This window comes from Halichoerus grypus, chromosome 6 (genome assembly GCF_964656455.1).
Source record: "Halichoerus grypus chromosome 6, mHalGry1.hap1.1, whole genome shotgun sequence".
Lineage (NCBI taxonomy): Eukaryota > Metazoa > Chordata > Mammalia > Carnivora > Phocidae > Halichoerus > Halichoerus grypus.
The window spans coordinates 127035417-127049897 of NC_135717.1; the positions used below are offsets into that span (position 1 = coordinate 127035417).

Sequence of the window (14481 nt, forward strand, 5' to 3'; positions counted from 1 at the left end):
AGGAGGTTGGACCAGGAACTAGAGAAGTTAGTGCCTCAGCAGCTCCTGAAATGCTTCATTCATCCCATCCTCTTGTTTAAAGGACTGTCAGGGAGACACTAATCCTGGTGGATAGGGGTCCCCCTGCTTAACTTTATGTCACAGCTCAAAACTGAGTAATTAGGTCTACTCTCACCCTGAAGAAAAACAGACTGTTGGCATTGTATCAGAAAGAGCTCTAGGAGTCAGAGACCTGGGATCTAGTCCTTGTTCTGACACTTGCACTGGCAGAAGCTGAGCAAACCACCTAATCCCTCGGAGTCTCCATCTGCTCAACTGCAAAATGGGAACAAGAAGGAGGAGTCCTTCAGCATTGGGCAGTTCGGCACAGTAAACAGTGTGTACCCTCAAGTAATGCTTTCTGGGTTCACATCCCAGCTTCTCCCATCTTACTAGTTATGCAACCCTGAAACATAGCCTCTCTGCCTCAGTTTCCTCATCTGTGAAACATATCTAGTTCATAGGACTGTTATCTATGAGGAATCACCTAAAGCTCTCATTGTAGGGTCTGGCCCTTAGCTCTTCCCATAACTGTCAGGTAGGCCCACTGCTGTCATGATTCGTGGGGGGCCCATGGGGGGAGATAAACATTTCCACCACAAGTAGGTATTTACTACAAGGATTAAAGGGCTTTGAATTACGTGAACCCTTGATTTGTAGAAGGGTTTCGGAAAAACAAGTTCACAGGCCGAGGCTAATTCTGAAGCCCAAAAACATAAAGGGACATGACAGGAACCTGTGTCCTCGAGGGTGACACATACCAAATACTCACCAGACCACCTTCAACCAATTTGAACCACTGGGTAGTAATTTAAGGCGTTTGTGGGAAAAGAGCCATAGACCTTCATCTCCCTTTCTATAGAATTGATTTGCCAGCTCTTCTCTTTCTATAGACAACTCAGAAAGGCAGCAAAATGTGATCCCTTTTTTTTTTTTTTTTTTAAGTCTAAAAGGTAACTGCCAGATCTGAGGTTTCTCATGAGAGGTTAAAACGATTAAAAAAGGAATTCATTAAGGTTGAGGGAGGGAGTTTACAAGGGCAGTGGTCTAACCTGGTTCTAAACTTCCCCACTTACTTCAACAAAGATATAAAGAGCTCTCCTTTTTCTTAAGTGTCAATTTCAAGTCAAAAGAACAGGTAGGAAATACACAAAGATATACATAAATCTCTGCTCAGAGCCAAAGCTGGAGCCAATGGCCGCGTGGGGAACCATGCTTAAACAAAGCAGCAAATTATGTCTGACTGAAGCCATTCTCAGGCTTGGCTCCTCAATCACTCGGTACCTTCTGTGGAGTTCCATACATTAAATACAGCTTATTTATGGACTGCTTATTTTCTTAGGATCATGATAACACAGTGTGTGTGTGTGTGTGTGTGTGTGTGTAAGTAAGACAGAGAGCAGGAGACTGCGTGTGTATGGATGTGTGTGTGTGTGTGTAAGAGAGAGCAGGAGACTGCGTGTGTATGTATGTGTGTATGTGTATGTGTGTGTGTGTAAGAGAGAGAGGACACTGCGTGTGTATGTATGTGTGTGTGTTTGTGTGTAAGAGAGACAGCAGGAGACTGCGTGTGTATGTATAAAGTTGGATGTAATCTAGTCCCTGAACTTATCCACATTTTAAAAATTATAAAATGGGGGTAATCTTTAGCCATTTGTTTACCAAGTGTGTTCTGACTGCATAAATCTAATTGGCCTTCTGGCATAGAAAGAACACACAGACGGCCTTGCCTCAAGCTTAACTTATCTCAGATGCAAGCAAGCTCCTTATTCCCACCCTTCCCATCCGCCATCCACAACTGCCCGCCCTCTCAACTGCAATCAATCACACCCTTTCCTTCCTTTCGTCCAATAAATAATCCCTGGCCATTCACTGGGTGTCAGGCACCAGGGGAGGGAGTGCCCCCCTCCTGGGGGATGATAGGCTAGCTGAAAAGACCTATTTCAACAGGTAATTGGAGTAATTAATGACTTTCCCCTTACATTTATCTCTGGACTAAATCATCTAGGTTCTTGTTCATTTCCTTCCTTCTCCGTTTTCTGCTTCCTTCCCTCTATTTGGCTCCAGAGACTTCACATACGTATTTCTTTCTTTTCTTTCTTCGTTCCTTTCTTTTTCTTTTTTTCTTCTTTCTTTCTTTCTTTCTTTTTTAAAAGATTGATCTATTTTGGGGCGCTGGGTCGCTGAGTCAGTTAAGCCTCTGCCTTGGGCTCAGGTCATGATCTCATGAGAGGGCGAGCACGCGTGAGCGGGGGGAGGGGCAGAGGGAGAGAAGCAGAATCCCCACTGAGCATGGAGCCCCATGTGGGGCTCAATCCCAGGACCCTGAGATCATGACCTGAGCTGAAATCAAGAGTCAGATGCTTAACCCACTGAGCCACCCAGGTGCCCCTTCACATACATATTTCTATGCTGGTTTTCTTCTGGCTACCTAAATCTGTTTTCTCTCATCATTCTCCTTCAAACTTCTTAGGACTGCCTTCCTAGAACATTGCTTTCATCATTCATTCTCCTCAGAACACACCAGCACAACCCACAGCCTCCCACAGTAAATGTATTTCTCTGCCTGCCTTCCTTCCCTTATCCTCAATTATGTTCCCTTGATACCACAACTCAGTGTGATTTCCCAGAGATGCTCTCTTTCTTTTTGGCCATCTTTCTGTCTCTCAGATCCACTCTTTTTGTTTATTTGTTTGCAATCATGGGGATTCCTGACCTAGACACCTTTCCTTCCATTGTTCTAAACTCTGCAAAACCTAGACTAAACCCCACCACGCTTTTCCAACTAGAGTAGCCCTCACCTTAAATTTTTCTGTGACAAGTGCTGATTTTGCTGATTCAATAAAAATGAACTTACAAAGAAAACCAAGTCAGGTAAGAGTAATGATTCTGGGGCCCCAAAACTCCAGAACCTCAGAGCTGCAAATAGGGTGAGCCTTTTCTGCCAAATCCACTCGTGTTTTAGAACAGGGGTAAGTATTGTAGGCTTTGTGGATCATACAGTCTCTGTTCCAACTACTCAACCACCTTGTTGTAGAGTGAGGGTAGCCAAAGATCAAATGTATACAAATGAATGTGGCGGTACTAAAAACAATTACTTACAGAAAGGGGCCGTGGGTGGAATTTGGCTTTGGGGCCATAGTTTGCTGACCCTGCACTAGAAGAAGAGTGGATAGTGGTGAAAATCTTTTCTTTTAGATGGTAAAGGACAACCGGAAGTGCCTCAGATCAGCCCCTTATCTTCCCTAGGTAGCTCAACTGTTCCCTAGGAGTATATTCCCAGCCTAGAAGTCACTACCACGAGAATTTGGGCTGTGGCCATCTGTTAGAGCTATTTTGGTCAATGAAGAAGAGATAATGAAACTACTTCTTTGCCTAAGCTGGAGATATGTCAAGTAAAGAGTCCACTGTCTCATCCTCCTACTTTCCTCCAGACTGGAAGGACGCTCAGGGCTCAGTACCTCGGGGCTAACAGCAAACTTGCACTCGTACTTCCACGTGCCAGGCCCTGCACGCTCTCATTTAGTCCTTACGTCAGTCCTGTGACGCAGATGTACTTTACCTCGTATCTATTTCTCATATGGACGAGACAGAGGTCTTAGTCCGTGTTAGCCGCTGATCCACCACAGAAATGAACGTGGTGCTTACAAAGGTGTGCCGTGGGAGTGAGACAACCCCGGCCGAGATTCTTATCTCGAAATGAATGTGAAAAAATAACGAAGATGGCTCATTACCTCTAGTCCTTACAACAACCTCTCAAAGAGCATACATATATTTTCCACTTTATTCTTGGAAAATCAGGCTCATAGGGGTTCTGCAGTTTATCCAACTTTGTCTATTTAGAAAGATCAGAGTTAAGATTCACATCCACACCCATCTGGCTCAATAAACTGTTAGCCCATTTCTTTGAGCTGCTGACCAACTTAAATGTGTTTTAAAAGCCTCAAAAATGCTTGCTCATCTGAAGTGAGGATTTATGTCAGCTTCGTCGGGTCTCATGTCCCTGGGGAGGGCCTCAGAGAAGCACCGAGGCCAACCGACACTGTGATCTGAGGACTGGTGCCGAGGAACAAACCGCAGAAGCGGGCACGGCCCCTATTCCTTCACCACCAACCAAGTCTCTGGCTGTACCACCTGATCTGAACGGCGTAAATGGCTTTTTACGGTGGTGACGCTTCCCTCACACATACTGTGGTGGTGCTGAGGCAGAGGGAGGCATGTTCTTACCAGCCTGTCATATTAAAGTCCCTGTAGAGCATCTTCTTTCCAAGTTCCTTTCTCTGTACTCTCCTTGGAAACTCCAAATGTGTGAACTCATTTCCCAGCAAGTGAGGCTGCATGAATGCCTAATAGCAAAAGAAAGGAAAAAAAAACCACACACACACATATTTAGAAGAAAAAATAAGACTCAATAATGTTTTGCAAATCAAGACAGTCCGTATTTCAAAAACAAGAAAATTGTTCTATTTTAAGGGAAATAAACAGATTTACAAATCTACAAAGAGAGTTATCAGCAAATAAAAATCACCAACTGAATTTATAAAGGGATGTAACTATTTCATTTCATGTGATAAACTGTAATCAGAGACACGGATCACTAAAGTCAAAAGAAAAAGAAACTGCGTTTCTCCAAAAGTTCACTTTTTAATTCAAATCCATGACTGTTTCATTTTCCCGAGCGGCATGTTGATGCAGCAAGAAAGCTCACCCTGACTCTCCTCTTTGGCTCTCTCTGTTCTCCTACTCACACTCTTGGCGATCATGGCCTTGCCTTTGAAACCTGCATGTGAATCTCCACATGGACACAATGGCCCCAGAGAGCAGGTTGGGGCTGGATACACCAGACGGGAACTTTCTGTTGGACTCCTTCCATTTTGCTCTGCAGTAATTTGATCATGTAATTGGAAGACTATTCCAGAGCAGATGGCTTCTTCCCCTCCCCCAAATCTCTGTTCACACTACAAAAGTCTTGAGCAAACAGCCACTTAGGGAATTGCTTTGAAACAACAAACAGTCTCATTGTCACGTTCGAAATTCAAATCCGGCTATCCAAGAGATGAAATGCTCAAGTATTAACTTCCCTGCTCGAAGGCCACACACCATAAGCAAACTTGCACTGAAGCCTCCCCACACCGTGCTGTATGCCTGCTTATTAGCAGCTGGTGGAACGGATCCTTTCTCTTCCTCCCTCCCTCCCCTCACTCTCTCTCTCTCTCTCTCTCTGGCAGGGAAGAGTGGGCAGAACAAATCATGACCTGGCACTGTAGGAAAGCAAGGGATCCCTGCCACAGGACAGATGGCCATGTCTTCAGTCTACTGGAAATAGGCATCTCCCACACCCTCTTTCCCAGGACCGGACACAAGCAGATCTCCTGCTGATTCTCATGGCGGTTTGGAGGTTCAGTTGGACATTGGTCATCCTAAGCTAAGCCTATCAGGAATCAAAGGAAGCAAGCTGAACTGTCACCAGGTTCTGGTGGTGTTCACCTGGCTAGGTTGGGCCAGGTAACGGAGTTCTGAGCAGGCTTGGAGACATGGCAGGATAGTACTGAAAAGAGGAAGCGTCTTTACTGTCTGCTGTAGCCCCCAAAGTTTCCAGGTCTGGCAGAATTCTAGATCATCTTTGAGGGGCTCTTAAACCTCTGCTGGGGATAAGGGTTGGGCTGCTGATGAATATCAAGAACACTTAAACACTGAGTTTGACGGAGAGGTTCCCTAGGAAGGAAGGAAGGAAGGAAGGAAGAAGGAAAGAAAGGAAGGAAGAAAGAAAGAAGGAAAGAAAGGAAAGAAGGAAGGAAGGAAGAGGAAAGGAAAGGAAGGGAGGGAGGGAGGGACGGAGGGAGGGAAGCTAATACTTCATAGGGCAGGTCAGTGGTGTGGGCTTTGGATGAGACAGACTTGGGTTTGAATCCAAGTTCTGCATTTATAAGCTGTGTGATTTTAGTCGGTGATTAAGCTTCTGGAGCCACAGCTTCTTAATCTCTCCTAGATTAATTGTGTATTTATCTCACATGTTTAATAATTAAATGAATGCACTTATCATAGGTATCTCTGCTCATAAAAAAAATTACTGTATCCATCTAATGATTACTGAGCCCTATTACACCCTAACTACGACATGTGCTTTGTGAGCTCTCATGTCACGCTGCCAACAACCTTACGAGGGGGAACTGGCTACAGAATCTGCGGGGCCCAGTGCAGCATGGAAATATGGAGGCTCTGTTCAAGATTAAGGATTTCTAGACAGCAAGAGCAGAGCACTGGACCATGTACAGGGCCCTGTGCAGCTGCAGGAGCTCCACCAGGAGGCCAGCTGTCCGGATTGAAGGAGCAGAGGCATCAGTTGTCAATGAACGGCAGCATCTACTATGCACCCCGCATCATCCCCTAGGACCATGGGACCCCATCAGCATGACATTTTTCTCCCTACCCCAGCCCCCCAAGCTGTTCGAACACTGACTTAGGGGCTACCAGATAACAGGCCCTTGATATGCTTGTTACTACATCAACAGTCCTACAAAGCACGTGTCAAAGACTCAAGTTACAAATGAGGAGACGAAGATCCAGAGAACTTAAAAGACACCTCGCCCAAGGTGATGAGCCAGGGCTGGGTGGTTTCAGAGACTGAGCTTAATACTATGTCCATAACCCCCATTCTAACCCTTTAACCTGCACACACATTTATAAAAAACAGAAAGCAGGCAAAAGGCCTGTGGTCCTGTTGCTCCTGGACCATGCAAAGTCTGAATCGCTAGTAGGTACCCATGAGGATCAGTTAACAAAAAATTACAGGTCTGCACACAGCTTGGCCATAAGGATGTTCCTCAAGTAGCTAGAAGAAATCCTTTAATAATACGAGGGATTAAATAAATGAGGAAAAATCCATCCAGAAGAATTCTATGGTATCATCTATACTGACACTACAGAGAATATGTAATGACATGGAAAGAGTAGATGTATCTGCAAAAAGCAGGTTATCAAACAATGTATGTCAGTGAGTGTGTGTGTATGAGCTTCTGTAAGTGGTGTCAGACATACACAGATCCATATATAAGACATATACGTACATACAAGTGCATGTGTGTATATCAATACAGGTAAATGCCACACATATATATTATTAACAAGCAGGTTAGGATCCAAAGGCCATTTCTAAGTACATTTCTTCACAGACTCAAGTGACCAAGAGGGGTCAGTGTGCAGCATTCCAGGTACTTGGCCCCCTTACCAGGAGGCTGAGTGGCCCTTTGATGGTGCTTGAACCGGGTGCCCTCACACCCTTTCTGCTGGTACACATTTGCCTGGGCAGTGATAAGGGAAGATCTGCTGAGGCAGACGTCTGCAAAGCCCCTAGGAACTCCTGAGCAGCTTGCTCTCTGCATGGGCCACCTCACCTCTCCCTGTGAGGATGAGCAGGCTCAGAGGGACCTTAAATCCCGCGTTCCTGTGACATCTGGAGCCCCTTCACATGCAGAGGCTTTCAGGGGTTCAAACTGCTTGCTGTCTCCCATTATAACAACAGGCTACTGTGTTTCACCCACTCTAAGATGCCCTTTATTAGAGGAGCTATTATTTTCTTACCCCTAAGAAAGGGGAAGAAGTTGCCAATTACACTATGTACAGTACTTTCTTGCCATTTTGAATTTTTATTTTATTCTTTTTGAAAGAGCTCCTTTGGACTTAGACAAATTTTTATATATCAATCTGGGGTATATTTAAGAAGAATATATAGGTGAAGTATATCGGCTAAGGTTTTCCAAAAACGTTTTCACGTTTAGAATCCAACTGCTCATCGGTTTTCAACGCTGAGTCACTAATGTTCGTGATTTTCCACACACCAGCAGCCCGTGTTTCCTTGGAGCACTGGTGAGGCAGTGTTTCTTAAATAATCCACCGAAGAACTACAAGCCTCGGAACCAGGGGTGCAAAGTTCTTAAGTCAGCTCTGCAATTCTCTCCAGTCGGCTTACTTCTAACTCCCACTTCGGGAATGTGGCTCAACAAGTCAGGTTCACACCTCCAAGCCCCTCTGCACAACCAGGAGAATCCAAGGAGGCTTAGGAGGGCTTCATTTTTGTCTGCAGGGTTTTCTTCTAAGCTGCTGGACACCCACTCTGCAAGTCTGGGGCTGCTCTTTTGATGTCCATACATGCCCAGGAGAGGACATCCTCGTCATGCCTGACACTAGGCTGACAGCACCCATCGGTTGCAAAATATCCCACCTTCAGATAGGTCAAAAGGTGAAAAAAAAAAAAAAAGTGCCTTAGCTCTGAAGAAATACTGTAAGATTCATCTTCCACTGATACTGCTGTCACACCCTTAGATTTCTCCACCTTTATGGTTATTTTTCTTCTTCTCTTACTAACTGCCATGGCACATTTCACATAATGCAGGACATATTTTCTGTCACAATTAGGCCCACCATAGAATTCACCTGTATTCCTTGTGTACCTAGGACATATTTGTACTATTTTTTAAAAATCACCATCCATATCCTAATTGTAGCCTCCCTTCTTACCAGCCATCTCAATACTCACTATTGTTATATTTGTCAGACCAGATGGGAGTTACTGGTGTTAAAGAAAAAACAACTCAAGAACTAAGTACAGTAGAGCAAATAGGTGGTTGATTCATGAAAAATGAGATGCTATAACATAATGGGACACACACCTGTAGGTTTTCAGAGGAAAACATACTTCTGCTCATTTGTGTAGATCTTTTTCTGCGGTACTCATGAAAGTTTTCGTATTTCGTCTTAGTTAGGTGGGCTGTTATACTGAAATACCACAGGCTGGGGGTTTGAACACTATGTCTCACAGTTCTGGAGGCTGGGAAGTCCAAGATCAAGGTGCCAGTGGATTTGCTGCTTGGCTGGCAGACTACCTTACTGCACCTCACGCAGGCTTTCCTCTGTCTCTCGCGGGAGAGAAATCGAGATCTCTGGGGTCTCTTCTTAGTACATTAATCCTATCTGATGAAAGCCCTACTCTTTTGATCTCATTTAATCTTAATTCCTTCTGTAAAGGTCCTACCTCCAAATTTAGCACTCCAGGGGGTAGCGCTTCAACATAAGTTTTAGGGGCAATAGTGGCACAAACACTCAGTCCGTAACATAGTCTTCTATGTATATGGTTTGTATAACTACATACACTCAGTCATCTAAATGTAAAATGCTTTCTGATGGTTTTCTTTTTAACTTACCTGTATTTATAACTATTTCTACTATTGAACATGGATGACTGTTTGAAAAAAAAAAACAAACTAAAAATCACTTTTTATTTTTATTTTTAATAAAGTTTTTGTTTCAATTCCAGTATTGTTAACTTACAGTGTTACATTAGTTTCAGGTGCACAATACAGTGATTCAACAATTCTACACATTACTCAGTGCTCATCACAAGTGCACTCCTTAATTCCCCTACCCACCTCCCCTCTGGTAACCATCAGTTTGTTCTCTGTAGTCAAGTGTCTGTTTCTTAGTTTGTCTCTCTTTTTCCTTTGCTCATGTGTTTAAATTCTTAGCATAATATTTCCTACTTCATCCATGTCATTGAAAATGGCAAGATTTCATTCTTTTTTATGGCTGAATGTTTGTGTGTATATCACATCTTCTTTATCCATTCATCTATTGATGCACACTTGGGCTGCTTCCATAACTTGGCTATTACATATAATGCTGCTACAAACATAGAGGTGCATGTATTCCTCTAAATTAGTGTTCTTGTATTCTTTGGATAAATACCCAGTAGTGAAATTACTGGATCATAGGGTATTTCTATTTTTAACTTTTTGAGGAACTTCCATACTATTTTCCATAGTAGCTGCACCAGTCAGCATTCCCACCAACAGTGCACAAGGGTTCCTTTTTCTCTACATCCTCACCAACACTTGTTGTTCCTTGTGTTGTTGATTTTAGTCATTCTGACAGGTGTGAGGTGATATGTCATTGTAGTTTTGATTTGCATTTCCCTGATGATGAGTGATGTTGAGCATCTTTTCATTTGTTTATTGGTGATCTATATGTCTTCTTTGGAGAAAATGCCTGTTCATGTCTTCTGCCCATTTTTAAATTGGATTATTTATTTTTTGGGTGTTGAGTTATAGAAGTTCTTTATATATTTTGGATACTAACCCTTTATTGGATACGTCATTTGCAAATATCTTCTCCCATTCTGTAGTGTGCCTTTTCGTTTTGTTGACTGTTTCCTTCACTGTGCAGCTTTTCTATTTTGATGTAGTCCCAATAAGAGAACCCAGTTTTTAAAGTAGGTTTTAGAAAATTGTTGAGAGGAGCTTCACTGCCCCTTGTTATTCCAATAATTTGAGGGAAATCTAACGTCACTGGGAAGGACCAACCAGGCTCAAATTCAGGCTGAAGCCCACTGCTTCCCAACAGCCCAGCACAGAGACATTCTATTCTCAGAAGCAGAGTGGACCACAACTAGGCAACTCAGAAACAACTTCTCAGAGGCTGTGCAGCGTTCAAGTAACACGACTGGTTAGTGTTACCTTGTTAGAGCTGGCCTGTCCCATCAGAAGCATCACTCATGTCAGCGTTCTGGAATCTTGAGCCTCAAAAGTTATTTTACTTTGAATTCAATGTAAGCAACATACCCAAAGTGTAAAGACTATAAAATGTGGATGTAAGAACTTGTTAGGTTCCTCTCAGCAATAAAATCCAATAATACCTTGACTCCAAACTTACAAGATTCTTGGATGATTTTGGAATGTTTTACTCTACTACTCATATCTGGGCAGTTCATAAATAGGTATAGAAGACTACTGTCCTTTCCCAAGGCACATTTCATAGGGATGCTGGCCTATTAAAAATGTGGGCCTTAATGGGATAAAAATCGAGGACAGGAGAGCAAGAACACATTAAGATCCCTATAATACAAAAATTGTGGACACTCTCCTAAACATTCCTTGTTTTTCTGACATGCTGGATATATTTTAGCTCTTTCTCTATGATGATGATATTTGGGCATATGTATGTTAAAACATGTGCACGGTGATGCAAGTAATATCAGCCACCCTTAAATATGTTCATTATTTTTAAACCTTAGCTATATATGCCAGGACCTAGCATAGCACCTAACACAGTAAAGACTCGAATACAAGACATTCTGACCTGCTTTACACAATTACATTTGGTAATTCAACTTTATAAAATAATACAATACAGCTTTCAATTTTTTGAAAAAGTTAAAACTCAGGTCCCACGGCACATAAAAACAATCTTGGACACATATTACTGTATTTTGGACTTAGTTAACTTTTTATAATTTGATAGCTACCTTCCTAGAAAACCACATGTGTGTGGGTACAGTTATGCATTTAAAACCTCATGATATTTCACATTCCTAAGAATATCCAAATAATGTCATGTCTCTTCTCTACTTAATAAGTTTGCCGACTAGAAACCCAGAAACGTATTTAAATATTTAAAATCGATTTAAAGTGTGCTGGCCTGCTCCATGTAAAGAAAAAAAATGGACCACGTTTTGTACCTCTATTTTGATCCTAAAATTTGAGGCTTTCCCACAAGGAAGCATAACAGAATGCTCCGAACTGAGGGGAAGGATGGAAGTACACTGGAGTTCATGTGTTTCCACAAATGACCCCTGGAAGAAAGCTTGGTAACCACAGCCCCGACAGAACCAAAGACAGGTTGCCAGGAGTATTTTAAGGAGTCTGGAGAGTGCACATCTGCTAGAAGGAGGGTAGGACCTATCCTTGCCACTTAGAGTCTGGACAGCTAATGAGAATGAACTTCCAGACACGGTTACGTTTGGCCAAGGACAAGACGGACAGCTCATCTAGGGAAATGATGCTAGAGTAACCTGCTGTGCCAAGAAGCGGCAGGACACCAGAGATGGGGAAGGAGGATCAGAAGTATTCTGGCTGCTTTCCTCTCTAGTCCCGGGCAGAAACTTGCTGCAAGGGGACGGACAGATGTAAGCATTTGCAGTGAAGAAACACAACCACCCCATCCCAGTGAGAATCTCTGAGTTACAGAGGGATTCAGCCATAACAGGAGGGGACAAGCCTGAAGAAGAGATGTCTTCTAGAACCTTCCAGGAAGCCTCTCATTAGAGCAGAGTGGATGAGTAACCTGAACCCAGGTCTGTCTCACTCCAGAGTACGTGGATCCAAGCTCCACCCTCCCAGGCTGCGGGAGAGCTTTACGCACCTTGGCAAGGCAGGGTGAACACGGGGAGTGGAAGCGGAACCCACCCTAGAGAGTGATATGTATGGAATGGTGACGGGAGGAGACCGAGCACCAGGCTTCCTGCAGACGCTGACACGGTGGGTCCTGAGGTTACTCAAAACTGCCTGCTGGGAAACACAAAATGCTAACTCCTTTTAATAAAATTTCCTTCTGCTGTCTCGTGGTCACCTTGCCAGGGAGTAGTGCCAGCTAACGAGAGGATTATCCCAGGTTTGGGGGTATCCATGCAAAGGAATGCATGCGACTAACACATGAGCTCCTGCATGTATCATGTATCAGGGGCCAGGGATTCAAAGAACAACAACAACAACAACAAAAAAAAGAGGTCCCTTTATTCAGAGTTCATGTCCAAGTGGGGGAGACGGAGGAAGGTTTATGGGTGGAAATGGAGATATCCCCAGGGTCTAAGGGATAAAGAGTGGGGTACTCACTGGGTGGGTGAGAGGGAATCTGAAAAGCATCTGAAAAGCTGGTCACGGAAGGCCTCTGGGGCCAGAGCAACAAGAGGAGAGGCGAGGAAGTGCGAAGCGGCATGGTGAGTAGAGGGGCCTTCGGCGCTGCTCTTAGGAGAGAGCAGAGAGGGGGCAGAAGGGTGCCTTTCTGGGGGACCTGTCTAGCCGCTTCACCGTGGGCTCCTGCAGAGCCCGAGAAGGCCCCTCCTGCAAAGGTAATAACCAGTTAAATAAAGTGAAAGTATTTTTTGTAAAAAAAACTTTTCGACCAAGTATAATATATACCCAGTAAAGTTACTGTATCATACGTGTATGGGTCCACGTATTTTCACAGATTGGACACACTCATGTAATTGGCATCTAGTTCAAGAAACAACATACTGGCAGCAGCACCGGGGGTCAGGAGCCCATCCAACCATTGCTCTCCCAGTGGAAGCACTATCCCAACCTGGGGGGTGGTTTTGCCTCTTTGTCCACGTCCTACGGAATCCTGTAAGCTGCCCCAGTGCTGTGCTAAGGCTGTGTGATTCATCCACGCTGTTGCATGTAGGTAAAACGTGTTCATCCTCAGTACTGCAAGGCATTCCAGCCTGTGACTCTGACTGACAACTGTCATACGCATTCCACTTTCTGGGGACATGTGGACAGTTTCCAGTCTGGGCTATTACACCCCACGCCGCTGTGCACATTCTAGGCTTTGGTGAACTTTTGTGCACACACCGGGTAGGTGCATACCTCAGAGTAGAACTGCTGGGTCAGACTCTTTTTCAAAGTCGTCGTTCCAATTTCCACTCCCATCAGCAGAATATGGAAAGTAAAAATACTCATGTGTTCAATGAGAGGGCAGATTCCATAACAGGAAAGAGTTGGCGAAGTCCTCTTACTAGAAAACTTTTATAGGAGCTAATTTTTTAAACGTTCAGACCTCTCAGTATTTGAAAGGAAGCTATTAAGATGAGGATTTTTAGGGTTTAACACATATCTTAAAAAAAAAAAAAAATTGAGTAATCTCTCCTCTTTCTTGCCCTTAGGAAGAGAAAAACCTTGTCAGATTATATGAGGGGAGGATTGGAAGCCTTACATTTCAAGATGATTTACCATGATAGAAAGTCTAAGGTCACGCATGAAATGAAATTAATAACATCAGCCAAGCCACACTGATGGTCATGCTAATGGTCAAATGAGACGGCTCTTCCAGAGCCAAGGCTGGCTGCCTGATTTACAGTGCAGAAATAGAATATTTTGGTTTGGGTTAAACCAAAATGAAGGGAAAATGTTAAATGGCTGAGATCTAAATATGTATGTGTTGGAGTCTTTCATAAAGAATTCTCTGTCTTAGTTTATCCTTAAAAATCTCAAAGTAGGGGCGCCTGGGTGGCTCAGTCATTAAGCATCTGCCTTCGGCTCAGGTCATGATCCTGGGGTCCTGGGATCGAGCCCCGCGTTGGGCTCCCTGCTCGGCAGACAGCCTGCTTCTCCCTCTCCCACTCCCCCTGCTTGTGTTCCCTCTCGCTGTCTCTCTGTCAAATAAATAAAATTGTTAAAAAAAAAAAATCTCAAAGTAACAAGAACCAAGCTTATGTATATATAAGCCATTATGAAATTGAATATTGATAAAATTCCGCCTGGCTACATGGATGTCAAGAAAGATTCGCATTTAAATTTCTACATGGGACTGTACTGATGAACCAGAGAAAAGCATGCCCCTAAAATAACTCTAAAGTTGTATAATTTATAGCTTACGCTAAAGGAGCCACAT

The 14481-nt window shown here is 43.6% G+C and overlaps 1 protein-coding gene across 2 annotated transcripts in view; it reads right to left on the reverse strand.

Moving 5' to 3' along the window:
- Positions 1-14481, reverse strand: part of PPM1H (protein phosphatase, Mg2+/Mn2+ dependent 1H) — a 243318-nt gene that overhangs the window by 63615 nt on the left and 165222 nt on the right. For both annotated transcript variants that reach the window (XM_078076213.1, XM_036122874.2), the window contains exon 6: positions 4267-4385. In XM_078076213.1, coding sequence (XP_077932339.1) covers positions 4267-4385 — 119 coding nt within the window. The remainder of the gene's footprint in view (positions 1-4266; positions 4386-14481) is intronic.